The sequence below is a fragment of the Lactuca sativa genome, chromosome 6 (genome assembly GCF_002870075.4).
Source record: "Lactuca sativa cultivar Salinas chromosome 6, Lsat_Salinas_v11, whole genome shotgun sequence".
Taxonomy (NCBI): Eukaryota; Viridiplantae; Streptophyta; class Magnoliopsida; order Asterales; family Asteraceae; genus Lactuca; species Lactuca sativa.
Window position 1 is genome coordinate 125,519,704 of NC_056628.2, and position 16,477 is coordinate 125,536,180.

Genomic DNA, 16,477 nt, shown 5'->3' on the forward strand with positions numbered 1-16,477 from the left:
CTATTTTATGAAAATTACTAAGAGAATATGTTGTTTAGTAATGTGAATACGTTCAATCTCACAGAACTATTGCTTTTTTAATGGATAGTCACCAATTCTAATTCATTTTTGTTCTCATTCATCGTTTTTTTATTTATTTTAATTCTTAGAGAATACGACTCAATAAACATCTTGATAACATTCTGACAGAATGAGAATAATTAAAAAAAATGTATAATAACCTTATAGACAATTTATTTTAATTCTTAGAGAATACGACTCAATAAACATCCTGATAACATTCTGACAGAATGAGAATAATTAAAAAAAATGTATAATAACCTTATAGACGATTTAATTAGTGAAAATGCTTAATAATTAAAATAATTATATAAGATTGAACGTATTCATATTATCAAACAACATATTTTCTTTGTAATTCTCACAGAATCGCATTATCCACACGTTCACACAATAAAAACACTAAATAGAGTAAAAACGTAAAAACACTATATTTATGTTATTATTCTGTAATGAATATTATATATGTGTATTATTGATATAGTTCTAATTTGAATATTAACTTTTGATTATTCATATATTTATTAGAATGTTATTATTTTATTATAAATTTTGTATATATGCATTATTGTAGTAATTATAATATTAGTTTTAGCGAGTGATTATTCATATATTCATTGTTGAATAATGATATAAAGTTAGGGATACAAGATTCATTGCAGAATAATAACATAAAAATAGCGTTTTTACGTTTTCACATTAATTATTATTATTATTATTATTATTATTATTATTATAAAGCTAAAGACATGAACTACATGAAAAAAATGATTTGAATTCGTTACGAACAAAATGGTATAAAAATGAATTATTTGAAATAATTGTTTGACAAACGGCTTTATTTGTATATTTGTGTTCAAATTCACTAATTATTGGTTGATTTCATATTGGTGAGATATGGATTTTAGTTAAAACGCAATTGTTATGTTGCCCGATTTATTCAAATAAACTTTCAAATAAGTTGAAGACTTAAACACACGCACACAATTCCAGATCTAATAACTACGGGATTCTTTATATGATTTTTATACTCTTCATCCACTAAGAACATGAAAACTTAGTAAAATCCCTCTGTGATGGAACCGTTAATCCACAAGGAGCATGGAACCTATTGGTATAGATCTATACAAGTTGACAGCCCGGTATTTGGTTGCTAGCTACAATCGCCGTCTGACAAGTCAAAAAGGACGTAATTGTTCATTCTCTTCATGCTTTCACAACGTTGATGAAGCATTAGTTATGATATTGGCACATCTTTCACTGCGTTTTTCAGATGCTTCTCATCCGTAGTTCATAGTTCAGTTATAGTCTCACTATAAACCCCAGAAATTCATTCTAGAATGTGCATTATTAATGTGGGAATGTTTTGTTTAAATAGGTAAGTATAAATTTAATTATTATTATTTAAATAAATAATACTTTACAAAGATTCTACACAACATTTTATGGAATTAGACTTATGTTTAATAAGTTAAATGTATAAATAAACCTTTTTTACTCAAATGGGATTCAGAGTGTAAACATGTTACATTTTATATTTTTATAATTATTAGTTTACTAGGTGTGAGACCCGTGTACTACACACGTTTGTTAAAAATAAAAGTTTAATGTCTAGGTGTAAACATTAAACATTTTTTAAACAAAATACTTTTACATAAATACAAAGGATATAATGAATAAGTAATTAATTCAATCTATACTAATAAAAAGAACTATTGGCATATTTTAAATAATGATGATGAAAATTAAGATGTAAACATTAAATATTTTTTAAAGTAAATTTTCGAAATATATACAAATGGTATGATGAATAAGTAGGCAGTTAAATCTATATTAATAAAAAAAACTATTGATATATTCTAAATAGTTGTAATGAATCAAAATTTTCAAATAATTCATTGAATCACAAAATAAAAATAATAAAATAATAAAAATAATAAAAAGGTTGGTTTATATTGGAATTCTCATATTAAATTCGGAAGTAGACAGGAAACATGTATGTTAATATTCAGATGTTATATTTGAGTTGACATTTAGATTGTTACCTACAACATATGTACACATGTTTGATGATGGTGTTTGACTATTGCTACTGAAATTAGTAAACATTAAGAAAAATATAGACGATGCAAGTTTTACTATATGTATAATATTTGTAACTTAACGTTTATATTAAAAAAAAAAGATAAAATAAGTGATATCATCAGAAATAATATATAAAAAATTTATTAAATTAAAATTGAAAACAGATTCAAAGCAATGATGATCATTACGACCATTAGGCAGGTAATAATAACAATAGTTAATACAAATATGCATTAGTTATGTCGCAAAAGGTCTACACATAAGTAATTAATCAATAAACTTAACATCAATGTGTAACATAAAAAGTATGAAAGAAAAATCAAATAAATTGCATGATAGAAAAAGAAATATCGTTTGGCATAGTAGACATATAATTAGATCTTCTATTATCCAAATATAATTTTCTAATTTTTCTTTTGTCGTTAGCATCGTTTGATAATGAACTTGTAATACTAAAATTATAAGTAAATTGGAAACTTGTATGTTGATATCCACATGATATATTGGGATTCACATTTTCCTTATCACTGCAACATACATAGAAATATTTGAAGATGTTAAATGTTGTTTTGGATGTTTACCTACGGTTGGTATATAATAGTAACAATAGTTAATAAGAAAATATTTTGGTTATGTGATAAAAAGTGATACAATATAAAACAATATTTTTATAAGATACATTAAATATAAAAAATGAATGATAATCAAACTAAATTGACTTGTAGATAAACATTTTCCATCTAATATGAGATATAGCATTGGGTTTTCTTTTATTCAAATATATTTTCTATATGTGCATCTGACGTTAAGGTTGTTTGAATCTGTATCGTGTTTGTATCTTTAAATAATAATTCATGTAATAAAAGTATAAGGAAAACATGCTATAAAATTTTAAAAGTTCGATTAGTAAAATGAAGATATTATAAATTCAAACGTGTAGTTATACAAAAATAATGTTTATATCAAAATGTATTTTTACATGATCTAAGCCTTAACTGCAAATTCATATTTGTTTTTCTTTGTTTTGTAACTTTATTACATGTATAAAATAAAAATTATACGTAAAACATAATTGTCATAGAAAATATAAAAATAGATATTATAGATGAATAAAATATTTAGCAAAAATAGATTTTTAAAAATGAATTAGCTATAGAAAATTTAAAATCCTAGAACCCACCACAAAAATTAGTTTATCTCAATTTTGATAATATTATTTTATAACATTTCATTATTTTAATTCATGTAACAAAAAAATCATAATAAATGTTTTTATGTTAGAGAAACACAAACGATTTACTATTATCTTTATTTTAGAGAGAAAAATATATTTATATTAAATAATAAATGTTTCAATAGTTATAGTATTGATTTATGTATTTAATACAATGAATACTTTACATATATAATAGAAGTATCAATTAGTGGAATTAATTAATTTTTTATAAATAAAAAATAAAAATATCACATAATGATATATAGAATTTAAGTAATTTAAAAGTCTCACGTAATGACATGTAGCAAAGGTCTTGAGGAAGTGACATGTGTCAAAATAATTTTCATTTATTATGGTAGAAACACACTCTTGATTATAAAAACACATTGAGTCAAAACCTATAAAACTCACCAACATTATTGTTGATGTATCTTTAAACATATATATCTTCAGGAATATAGGAGCTGGAGGACAAACCTTGTGTGTCATGGAAGGATCTATTTCCTTGTTTTAAATGGTTAGCCGATATGATAGGCCATTTTGTTCAATTTTGCCTTACGCTTTGCTGAAATTGTGTTAGTAATTATCACCCTTTGGATTTGTTAAACAATGTAATTTTTCTACTTGCTTCATGAAAGAATGTAATGTCATATAAATTCTTGTATTTTTCAATATATGTTGTTAACTGTTATCCAACGTTTACATCGCAACCCCGACTTTTCCGTCGTCGGTCAGGGTGTGACAAAAGTAATTAACTTGTTTTGTTGAATACCCAAAAAAAACATTTCTATAACATATGTTATCATCTTTAAGATAGGGCGTGTATCATCTTAAAATCCTACAATAAAAACACTTGAGACAATTCAAGACCATTCTTCAATTTCTAATTTCATGTTTGTTGGCAGACTAACAAATATCACTTAGAGTTTGATTTGTTAATTCACAATTTTGGTTTTTCGTTTCTAGGTTGTGGTAAGTAGTTTGCTAAAACTACTAACTTTGGTATTCAACATGTTGGCCATCTCACATATATTTTGTGATGATGAATACGAAAAAATACTTTAGCTCAATGTTCATGGGGGAGCAGTTGGTGAAACTCCTCATCAATCAAAACTTACGATTCCAAGGGGAGCAGCACAAGCTTGAGCTAATATAGAGATGGTCGAGCTTACTCGGATTGTAGAACAATTTTTTGCTCTCCCTACAGCAGGGGTGGACGCTGGATTTTACAGTAGGGGTTGCACGGCAGAGTTAGGGGCTGCACGATAATAGAAAAAATAGAAATTTCGAAAACTTTTGAGAAATTTTCCACAACGGCCAGAAAAGTTAAGGGTTGCCGGTGTCACCCTGGACCAACCCTAGGTCCGCCCCTGCCCTGCAGAAAGCCATAACCTATTTTTGGTTAGCATAATTTACAAGCCTTTGCAAATCTCTGTTTGATCTTTATGTGTCTATTGACAAACTACAAAAGTAATTGAAGAACATCCCAAAAAGTGCTTCTAAGGTTGTGTTTGAAAATTTTCAAGAAAAAGTTCAAGACTGGCTGAAGTATTTTGTTCTCGAACTTGTTGAAAATATATATTTATTTTGTGGTCAAATATATGTTGGTGGTGATACTCTAAATCAAAAGGATGTAAAAACTAAGATGCTTAATGTTGAATTGGAACAATCATAACTTCAAAGACAGAAGATGGAAGATGCACGACTTGTTCTTATTAAAGCTTCTTGAGGTTATGACAAAGTTATATTTTCTTATCCATCAACAATAAAGCTAGCACAAGTTATATTTCACTGCAAAGTGATCCTAGTCAGATTCCAAATGCTTAAACAAATGGTTTGCAAGTCTTTGAAGGGTTAGAAAGATTTAAATTATAACAAGAAATGAATGCTCACTTCTAGTTCTTGCAAACTCAAATAGTGGCTACTTGTTAGTAATATGTAATTCTATCTGAATAAATGATAAGGGCACTAGAACTCTCAATAGTAATAATGTCTGAATCATTACATGGTTAGATAACTTTGTACATTGAATAAGAGAGGCTACTAGATTTGCGAGTTAATTATATATCAAGATCGCTCTCATGTACATACAACATATGGAGATTTGTTCATACTTATATGGATGAAGCACCGAAAGAGGAAAAAAGTTAGAATCGAATAGAAGAATTAAGAAAGAGAATAGACGAGCTAACAAGCAAGCAAGGAGGAAAAAGAAAGAGAAGATAATATAAAAGAAACTCAAGCTCAGACATCAAAACACGATTAGACATCTAACCAAAGTCAAATTCCAAAAGAAACCTAAAGTTATCTTAAAAAAGAGTCAAACTCTCACAATCAACACCACCATATTATGTGTTAGTGAATCCCGTAAGAAAATATATTTGGAAAAGAAAATCAAAACCATTCCTTATGTTAATGAATCAACTGGGAAAGTTGAACAAGAAAACCACTTGAGAAGTTAGTTGAAAAGGAAAAAAGAAAGAATGAAAAAACAAAAACCGTCGAAAGAAGAACATAGAAAAACTACCCCATGTCACATGAAGCAATAAAGACGATATTGATGCCGTAGTTAAAACATGTTGGCTACATAATCTTATTCGCAAGCTTCACTCCCCTCTCAAGAAAATCCTTATGTTTATTGCGACAATGTCAATGTCTTTTACCTCTTCAATAATCCAGTTGAGAACCATAGGAAGAAACATATTGAGATGGACGTACACTTTATCAGACACAAACTTGTCACTGGCCATATTCAAGTTTTGCATGTACCCTGTGTTCATCAGTACGGCGACATCTTTATGAAGGGGATTCCATCATTTCTGTGCACATAATTTTTATCATCTTTGTGCACAGATTTTTGATCCAGTTTTAGCATTTGTTCTCTATCTCTCAGTCAAACTACAAGGGTGTATTAGTGTTTTACACTACGTACTTTGCATTACTTAGCTCATTAGTTTAGCCTATGTTGTATTGTAATATTGATAGGCCCATGTAACCTTTTGGGTAAGATTGTCATCATGGAAAAATACTAAACCTAATAGAACCAAAAGGTAGTTAGTCAATCCTGAAGCTATGGCACACATCATCGGTCATTGTGGAAATAAGAGTTTTGGGTATCAACAAAACGCTAAACCGGTAAAACAATTGAAATGGCCATTTCGTAACTCACAATTGCTAAGTTGCATACTCGATTGTACAATTTCTTTTTTTCAAAAGAGAAATGCAATTATATAATTTTCCTAAATTGTAAAATTGATACTTTTTTAGTTTAGACTTTAGAAGATTCACGGAATAGAAATACATGTACTAAACATGTGAAATTATATACTCTCTCCGTCTCATATTAATAGTTTATGTTTCATTTTTGGTTTGTCTCAAAATAATAGTCTACTTCTAAAAATAAATATTTCTTTTACTAAAATACCTCTCGTTATTAGTTAAACTACCACGAAATTAAATGCAACAAAATGATAAAACTATCATTTCATTTAATGAAATTAGTGATAATTAATGTTTTCTTAATTTGTATGTTTTTGTTTGTGAACAATTTTGGGACGAGGGAGTATAACTTTGAGAAACCCTCATGAAATCTCCCTAAAATGACATTAAGCTTAATTCACAATTGTGAATCTCTTATTTTGCAAAAAAAAATAAAAATAATAATAAATAAATAAATAAAAACCTTCAGCTAAAACTATAAATAGTGAAACCTCTACCATGACCAAGCATATGAATAAAATGGAATAACTTCAAACAATTAACAAAATTAAAATTTGCAAAATCGATTGCTAACTAGGTAAGTATTCTTTAAATTAAGCTTAGAGTTATTTCGCAATTCACAGCTGCACATTGCAAAATTGATAGTTATTTTATATGAAAAAATAAATAAATAATTTGTTAAATGCAAAATTTTATAATTACCTCTGTAACATATCTATAATGAAGTGCGTATTAATCACTATATACGGACTTAAAAGCCTAGCGATTGGAGTTAAACAGCGCTCTCACACACATACACACTAATTTTTGAAAAAAAAAAAAAAAAAAAGATTCGTCCCCAATATGTAACTTCATATATAATTATATATTGTTTTTGAAAAAAATAATAATAAATAAATAAACCCTGATTAAACAAGCAACAAAATGGGTTGGATTAAACAATTTTTTTAACATTATGAGTTAGAGCCTCGAAGTCATTTATCTTTTTTTCACAAACAATACATAAAACCACGATTCAGGATTCAGGGTTCATGGTTTTTTGTTAAAAATTCAAGAAAACCCATACAAATATAATTCCATATTATTGCTTACAAACAAATAAAAAAGCAAGCAATACCAAGAACATATCCTAAACATAATATATCATCCCAACTTCAATCAAACTTATATGAGGAATATGAAGTGCGACTGCGGGCCCCCTACAATTTTTACGAAGAAACGAATATCCAATATCAATCACAAGTTTCTTCAAGTAAGAAGACGATCTACGCGCCTTAACATACGAGTGTCCCATGATATACGCAACTCCGGCCTCTTTCGCCTGAATCAACTGCAAAAGCTCGTCTTTCACGGCGGCATCCATCACCGGACCGGCGGGCGGCAGTTGGAACCGCACTTGGCGGCGCCGGATTTGCGGGTTTTCGTCGTCGAATTCGGATCTTAACCGTTGTAGCATCAAAGATTTGCTACTTTGTATGGAGGAGGAGTCGAGTTGATCGGAGACCATTAATGTCGCGTTTGATCTAGGATTTTTAATGGTTGAGAATAGTGAGAGAATATAGAAATGGAGTTTTGTTGGTTTGTTAATTATATAGAATATCCTACTTTCATTGTATAGCAAATTTGTTATTATACAAATACTAAGGAAATTTTTACTGCTATAATAAGAAAAAATGAAAGCGCAATGGTATATGTGCTTAAATAGTTTTGTTGGTTTGTTAACTTTTACTTTCATTTTTTTTCTTATTAGGCCATTGTACTTTGAAAAATCTACTCATTTACAGCAGTGAAAATTGCTTTGAACTTGGATAACACGGGTAAATTTTTCAAAGTACAATGTTCTAACATAAAGAAATAAGAGTAAATTTTTCATAATAGACCTTATATTTTGTGTATTTTTCGATTAAACCTCAACTTTAACTTTTTCCTAAAAAAGGCCTTGTATTTTTTCATTTTTTTTTCCCATCTGGCCCTTTTAGTCATTTTTTCCGAAAAAAAGAATTGTAAAATGTGAGTGTTTTTTCGGAAAAAACTAAAAAAGTTGACGTTTTTTTTGGAAACAGTTAGAAGGTTTAGGGTTCTTTTCGGAAAAAAAAAAAAAAAAAAAAAAAAAAAGGTTAATCACTTAATCTCATGGAAGACCTTATATTTTGTGTTTTTTTTACCGGATTAAACCTCAACATTATTTTTTCATGAAAAAGACTTTTGCATTTTTTTCATTTTTTCCGATCTGACCCTTTTAGTCCTTTTTCTCCAAAAAAAAAAACACTGTAAAATGTGAGGGTTTTTTCAGGAAAAACTAAAAAAGTTGACGATTTATTTGGAAACATTTAGAACGTCGAGGGCTTTTCTCATAAAAAATGAAAAAATATAACGTCTTTTTCATGAAAAAAAACACAAAAAATATAAGGTCTTTTACAAAATTAAACGAAAGTACGTTGCTATTTCTTGAAAAAAAAAAAAAGCTAACTAACCTGGTGCTAATAACAGCCATTCGACCATCAAAGGAGGTGTTCTCAGAGGTGGACAACTGGGGTTCCACAGCCTCCATTTGTATAAACTCTGCAATACTTTGAATCAACTGATTCTCAAAATTCCCATCATCTCTCTGAATATCTTTATACCCGTATCTCACAATACACCTATACATCCGATACGGTCTCGGGCAGATCCGCCCGATCAAAAACCGTTCTTCGGGCAGCACAAAAGGCACAGGAACATGTTTCACACACACAAACACCAACACATTGTGAAAAGCGGGCAGATTCGTGACAAAATGAGAGAAGATGGAAGGGACACCGGTGGCAAGTTCAGAGTAAATGAGGCCGATTCCGGGCACACGAACAATTCCCAAAGTGGGGCCCAGTCCAAGAAGCCATTTTAAGGAAACTTTATTGTGAAGGTCATTGTTGTACTTTTTACGGGTGCCATAATGCCAGATGTACATTATGATTATGAAGACTAGGGCTATTAGAAGAGAGACCCAACCTCCTTGAGGGACTTTTGTTAGTGCGGATGAGAGGTAGATTCCTTCTATGAACCAAAAGAATATAAGGAATGTTGTGGAAAATATAATGTTTTTTTGCCACACGAAGGTTATCACGAGTGCCATGAGAAAAGTTGTGATGAACATAACTGTCATGCATGCGATGCCTGAAAATTAACAATTCAAGTATTAGAGAAATAAGGAATTGGAGATTTGGAATCGTAATGTGTCTTTTGTTTGGTTGGCAGGAAATGGAATGGAATTTAGTGATCAAATCTTTTATTTAATTTGGTCTTTTTTGCAAAAGAGAAAGGAATCGAATTCGGAAATCCTTCCACTTTCCTCCTCTATGAATGGTGAAAATCAATCAAATGTGGAATTTGAAGGACTGAATTGAAATTTGTCCATTTGGCAACAAACAAGCCATGGAATGGAATCTCAAATTACAATTCCGCCCACGCCCTAAATAATGTCACATGTGTTAGGTTGGCAGGAAATGGAAATGAATTTAGTGATCAAAGGTAAATGATTCTTAAAATTTTATGTAAAAAGGGTAATTTGGTCTTTTTGAAAAAAAATGTCACATGGGTTAGGTTGGATTCAAATCTTTATTTAGGTCAATATTTATGTAAAAAGGGTAATTTGGTCTTTTTGAAAATAAAAAAGAACGGAGTCGAATTCGGAAATCCTTCCATTGTCCTCCAAGAATGGTGAAATTTTCCGATGGAATGGAATCTCGAATTACAATTCCATCGGATTCAATCAAGTGAAGTGAAATAAACACACCCTAACAAAGCCTAGATATTTCTCCAGAAGGGTATTTTAGTCTTTTAATGAAAAAAGGGAAGAATGGAATTTGATCCCTTAGAATCCTTCCACTATCCACTCAGGATGGTGAAATCCATCAAATACGGTATATAAAGGATTCCAACGGAATCAAATTCCATTCATTTGACAACCAAACACGCCATGGAATGGAATCCGGAATTCCAATTCCGCCCTAACAAATACTAAATGTTACTTACCATAAGCATGGCCGACTAGAGTAGTGTCCTGGAATCCCACAGCGACCAAAAGAGTAAGAACCATAAGGATCCAATTAATTTCCGGGATATAAATCTGACCAAACATGTGTTTTGATGTATGGACGATTTTAACCCTGGGGAAACAACCAAGGGCATTGCATTGTTTCACAATCGAAAAGGTAGCTGAAATGATAGCTTGACTCCCTACAACAGATGCCAGGGTAGCAATAACAAACATCGGCCAAAACAAAGGTTCTGCAAGACAACAGAAGATGCTAAATAACAAACACAGCCCAGGGGCAAATTGGTAATTTCAATGAGACTAACCAGGTACAGATTTATAGAAACTGTCGGGAATGGAAGTAACGTTTTTAGACAAATAAGCAGCCTGGCCCATGTATTGTATGACTAAACATGGGTATACAACAATGGTAAATGCAAGCTGCATTTACATAAATAAGTAAGTGTTAGAATTACCAAAACAAGATAGCATAAATTTCTTTTCTATTTTCTATTACAACATTGTACTTTGAAAAATGTTACCTAATTGTATAAATGTATTTTGGTTTGGTTGGGGTTAAATGCAAGAAATAGCTGTTTGTTATACTTATAGCACCCTACTTTCATTTGTATAATTATATACAGTAGTAAATTCATTAAAATAAAGAGTAATTTCACTGCTATATATACTATAGAGTAGATTTCTCAAAGTATAATATAATGTTCTAACAAGAAAAAACTTGAAAGTACAATGTTACCCTCATTGAGAAGGCAGTGAAATGGCCAAGATCTGCAAACATAGCTTCAGTACCTGAAAAACATGGAGATAATAGTAATGAAATTGAAATCACCTATAGGAAAAAAAATATATAGAAAATGAAGAGAGAATTTTCATAAACTATGTTTAGATTAACACATAAAAAAAACAACTTGATAGAAAAAATACATATGGAAATGAGGCCTCCCCATTAAAGTTCTTAACATTTTACAAAAATTCCCTTTTTATTCAAATCTTTTTTAGAGTTAAATGAAAGTAGATTGCTATTTCTTGCATTTAACCCTATTTTTCAAACTCATGGGGGCAAAAAACAGAAGAAATGGCCTAAAATGTGAAATCTGAAAGCAAAATGAAGTAAAATATTTAGTTTGAAATACCTGTTATGGAGAGAAGAACACCTCCAAGGGCCAACCAGCCATCTTTACCAGTGTGTCTAAAGAATGTGATTATATAATGTGGAGACAATGCATATATGATTTTAGGGTTCCAATGTATGATATTATATAATCCAATTCCAAATATTGAAAGCAACCATATAATAACAATTGGAGCAAACACAATTGCCACTCGTTGAGTACCCGTGTGTTGTAGAGCAAACAACCCAATCAATAGCACACATGCTAATAATAGAACTGACCCTACAAAAAACAAATTCAAATTTCCAAAAAGATTAACACCCAAAATTCCAATATTTTCCATTTATTTACATCTAAACAATACCAATAAAGACAGTAACAAAAACAGTAAGTAGTGAAAACAGTAACAAATAACAATAACAGTGAGGATAAAAGTAACAGATTGTTTTTCATAAATCATGTGAAATTTTTGTATTTGAATTACAATGAACAATTTTTTTACTGAAAAATAAGAGAGGAGATTTAATCTGTAGAACATAGTTACCATTAGTTAGCTGTAGTCCAACACCTTCAATTTGAAGTCCAGATACTGCTGACATAACTGCAACACCATATACACCATATGTATTAATCCCTTTTTTTAAATGTAATAATATCCCTTTTTGGATGTCATAAAATTAATGCAAACATTTCCTTCTGTAGAAGTGTTAAATCGATATTTATTAGATTTTAGTCCACAAGATATCTTTACTTCATCATCATTGAAAGGTATTTTAGATAATTTGGCTAATTGAGCTAGACCCCTTCCCTATATCATATGTCATTCAAAAGTTGCAGTTATTTTGATTATATGCTCAAACTAAAAACTTCTAAGCTTTTAATTGATTTAAAGATGTTAGATTCTGCAAAAGGGTATTTATTTGAAAAACCACTGAGTTTGCCAATTTTGAGTTTAAAAGAGTTTTTTCCAAATTTCTGCAACAAAAAATGGTTTTTGATACGATATATACGACATTTTGTTTCAGGACCAAAAGATGTGATGCTTAAACTACTGAAAAATGGTTGCATAATCCATATCAGTTGCATAAACTGGTAAAAGGTGAAACTGAAACATTGTTACATAAATAAGCATTCAACCAATGCCACATCAGCAAGTAAAAAGTTTCTGTTTTGTTCCTAAAATGAAACTTCCAAAAAACCACATTGTTGCATAAATCAGATAAAAATGAAACTTGATGCGCATTTAGCCCCAAATAATAATATTAATTCGAATAAAACCGTTACTTGTATGATAATGAAAAGTCAAATCTTGACTTTTTTCCTTGCAACAAAGTCAAAGTTGAAAACTTACAAATAGCACTTACCAGAAATAGCAGGAGTAATGACACCATCACCAATAACCATGGAAGCTCCTAAAAGAACAATAACAAGTAAAGATGTTCTTAACTTTTTATGTTTCTCCAAAAACCTCTTCAATGGTGAAGATGATGGAGGCTGTGAAGGACCATATTTGTAAGAAGTCAACTCTTCATCAGCTGCTTGTTGATTTGGAAGCAAACTAAACTTAGCATGCCTACAGAGTAATGAGTAAAGAGCAATGGTCCCACCTGAAAAAAAAAGCTTAAATTCAGCATTCACCACATCATATTTTTAGTAGCATAGACCCCGTTTGTCAGTATAACAGGACAGGACTGAACAGAACAGGTTGTACTGTGTTTGGTGATATCAATGCAAGAAAAAATTTAACTTTTAGTTCCACCGAAAAAGGTGAGATACTCACTCTCGATCTCTTGTTTACCAAAAGACATAAATGCCCTCCTTATCCTAATCATCGAAAAATAACCCTAGAAAGTTTTTCCACAAAGCCTTGTTGACTTGGACTGATGTCAATGGGACAAAAAATTTAATCTTTGGTTCCACCCAAAAAAGTGGGACACAAACTCACTCTTGATCTCTCATTTGCACAAAAGACGTAAATGCCCTCCTCAGTTTGATCATTTGTGCAAAAACATAAATAAAGACTTGTTGACTTGGACTGATGTCAATAGGACAAAAAAATTTAATCTTTGGTTCCACCCAAGAAAGTGGGACACAGACTCACTCTTGATCTCTCATTTGCACAAAAGACATAAATGCCCTCCTCAGTTTGATCATTTGTGCAAAAAATTTAATAAAGACTTGTTGGCTTGGACTGATGTCAATGGGACAAAACATTTAATCTTTGTTCCACATAAAACAAGTGGGACACAGACTCACTCTCGATCTCTCATTTGTGAAAAAGACATAAATGCCCTCATCATGGAAAATAGCCCTTGTGGAGGACGCCTTGTATAGCGTCTGGCGTGCATTGGATATCTCCCGTTTGTGCAAAAGACATAAATGCCCTCATTACAAAGCTTGTCCAGTCATGTCCCATGTAACAAACGGGCAATAGAGAAGAAATAAGTAAGCAAATTTAAAAGTGTGGGACTATATTTTACTCACCTTCACCATTATCATCAGCACTCAATATGATAAAAACATATTTAAGCAAAGGGATTAGAGTCAAGGTCCAAAATATCAAGGAAAATGCCCCAAATATCACTTCTGGGGTTTGATAATCCATCAAGTTGCCAATAAATATGCTTTTATAGACATAAAGAGGTGAAGTGCCCAAATCTCCATAGACCACCCCAAAGCTTTGATATGCCAACAATAAATTCCGAGATAAAGTCAAGAAAAACTGCAATATACCAAATTGTGAGCTTTAAAAAGAAAAACATAAAAGAAATCAAGATTACTATAATATAGAGAAAGAATTCTGAATGTTATAGATTTGTAGAAATCATGTGTTTGGATGTGCACTTTGTAGCTACTTATTACCACTTGAATAATTAGAATTAGAATCATGTAATAAGTTTATCAAATAATGAGTTGGTTAACACCAGGGATATGTATGTAATTTCATATTTATCTCAATATGTATTTGGTATAAACTAAAAAATAATAATAAAAAAAATTGTAAGAAACCTGAGAAGGATTTCGATAATTTAAGGTGCCAGATTCTGGCTCCATCGGCATTGGCCGAAACCTGCCTGCAACAATTAAAAAAATTCTGTTTTTTTAAAAAAAAAAAGTTGCAATTTACAAATTCAGTTTATAATATTTATTCAGTTTATTCGATCCAAAAAAGAAAAAAGTCTTTGTTCATACAGGACTTCCTACAAACATACATTAAATCTCTATTCAGCACTTTTTTTCAACTGAAAAAAAAAGGTAGGCCTTAAGTCACTGTCATAGAACTAGTCTACACACACATACATATACATCTTGAGGTATGAATATATATTTAACAATTCACTAAACAAATAAGCATGATTCATCGGATAAGTATTATTATTCCATATCATATGTAAGCATTTTATGTAGTTTATATTATCTTTCAACATCAAATGGAGGTAAGTAGGTAACATCTGCACAAAAAATAACTGCAGGAAATAGAAACGTAAGCACTAATTAGTAATTACCATTCATTATCATATGAAAACTGAAAAGGAATGCATATTTTCTGGGGAAGAATCATTAATTTTGCAATCACAAAGATGACTAAAACATCATAAACGATGATAATATTGAACTTAAGCAAAACTCAAGGCATGTTCATGAGCTGTAAGCATACTTTGCCACAGACAGAGCACTAAGTAAACCCCAAAAACTATGGAACTACATCTATCGTCAAATCTATTGATCAAGGCACTATTAGTTAACAAATTTATAAATATATTGAAACTAAGTGAAGCTGGATATAATTTCGAAGAAATAACACATGAATTTGCAATTCATATACAAATAAAACTAATTTTTTTTGGTTGATAAGCTGGTGGGTTTTCGTTCCCAATCAAATAATCAAATTGCGGTATTGGGCATAATTCATTTACTATGAATACCACAAAATTAACGAAAATAATGAACTAACGAGTGTGAGAGAAAGAAAGAGAGATGTCGTGAAGGAAACCTGGATTTGTTGAAGAGCAAAGCGACGTACTGATTCTTGATTTCTGGTAAGACGAACAGAGAAATTAAATATAATATACGAAATACAGAAGACTGTGCGTGTGTGTTTGTGTGTGTGTGTGTGTTTGTGTTTGAGTGTGAGAGAGATGAGGGAGGGAGAAAGAAGTGAACCTAATCCAGTGAGAATCGTAGATGGAAAAAAGACCAGATCGAGCAGGGGAAGGAGAAAGGAGAGAGGGCTAGTTTTGGTAATTTGAGAATATGTTGAGGGTGTTTTTGTCCTTTCAGTTAATAAGCTACAAAAAACATTATTGGACTAGAATATCATCTGTTGAGTTAAATGACGTTTTTGGCGTTTTTTATTCTGAAACAGATAGCAATAGCATTATATTATTGGACTACAATATCATCCGTTGAGCCTGAGGGCTAGTTTTGGCATTTGAAAATAGTTTGGTTGAGTAGATTCATCGAAGTTAAGGCTGTTTTGGTAAAAATCTTTACTAGTTGAAGAGACAGTACAATGTACGGTTATTGATTAAACTATTAAACTAATTTTACAAATAATATTTTTAACAGAAACAATTAATTTTTTTGTATTTGGGAAAATTGCAGTCCTTATATATTAGTTTCCTAATGGATTTAGTTTTTATATTTTTTTTTTATTTAATTTTGGCTCAAATTTTAAAATTTATTACAAATTTAGTCCAAAATTTATATTCTTTGCCCAAATTTTAAATTTTATTACAAATTTGGTCCAAA

At 30.5% G+C, this 16,477-nt stretch overlaps 1 protein-coding gene across 2 annotated transcripts; it reads right to left on the reverse strand.

Annotated features, from left to right (window-relative positions):
* Window positions 1-7,594: 7,594 nt before the first annotated feature.
* On the reverse strand, window positions 7,595-15,991 carry LOC111880433 (potassium transporter 4). Of its 2 annotated transcripts, XM_023876870.3 has the most exons (12): window positions 15,890-15,991; window positions 15,720-15,762; window positions 14,735-14,799; window positions 14,210-14,447; window positions 13,090-13,332; window positions 12,270-12,326; window positions 11,747-12,007; window positions 11,350-11,402; window positions 10,919-11,033; window positions 10,592-10,846; window positions 9,055-9,733; window positions 7,595-8,103 (listed from the first exon to the last, which is right to left on the reverse strand). In XM_023876870.3, the coding sequence occupies exons 3-12, from the start codon at window positions 14,783-14,785 to the stop codon at window positions 7,710-7,712; spliced, it is 2,346 nt and encodes a 781-aa protein (XP_023732638.1). In that variant the 5' UTR covers window positions 14,786-14,799; window positions 15,720-15,762; window positions 15,890-15,991; the 3' UTR covers window positions 7,595-7,709. The 2 variants fall into 2 exon arrangements, with proteins under 2 accessions (XP_023732638.1, XP_023732637.1); XM_023876869.2 differs by lacking the exon at window positions 15,890-15,991 and having other exon boundaries at window positions 15,720-15,883.
* Between the last annotated feature and the right edge of the window lie 486 nt (window positions 15,992-16,477).

Excerpts from the sequence above, each read along its gene's own strand:
- LOC111880433 (XM_023876870.3), bottom strand. The coding sequence starts at position 14,785 with ATGCCGATGGAGCCAGAATCTGGCACCTTAAATTATCGAAATCCTTCT. Across the intron at positions 12,327-13,089 it reads CATTACTCCTGCTATTTCTG|TTATGTCAGCAGTATCTGGA; the intron begins GTAAGTGCTATT and ends ATGGTGTTGCAG. Across the intron at positions 8,104-9,054 it reads ATGGCTGTTATTAGCACCAG|ATCAAACGCGACATTAATGG; the intron begins GTTAGTTAGCTT and ends TAAAAATCCTAG.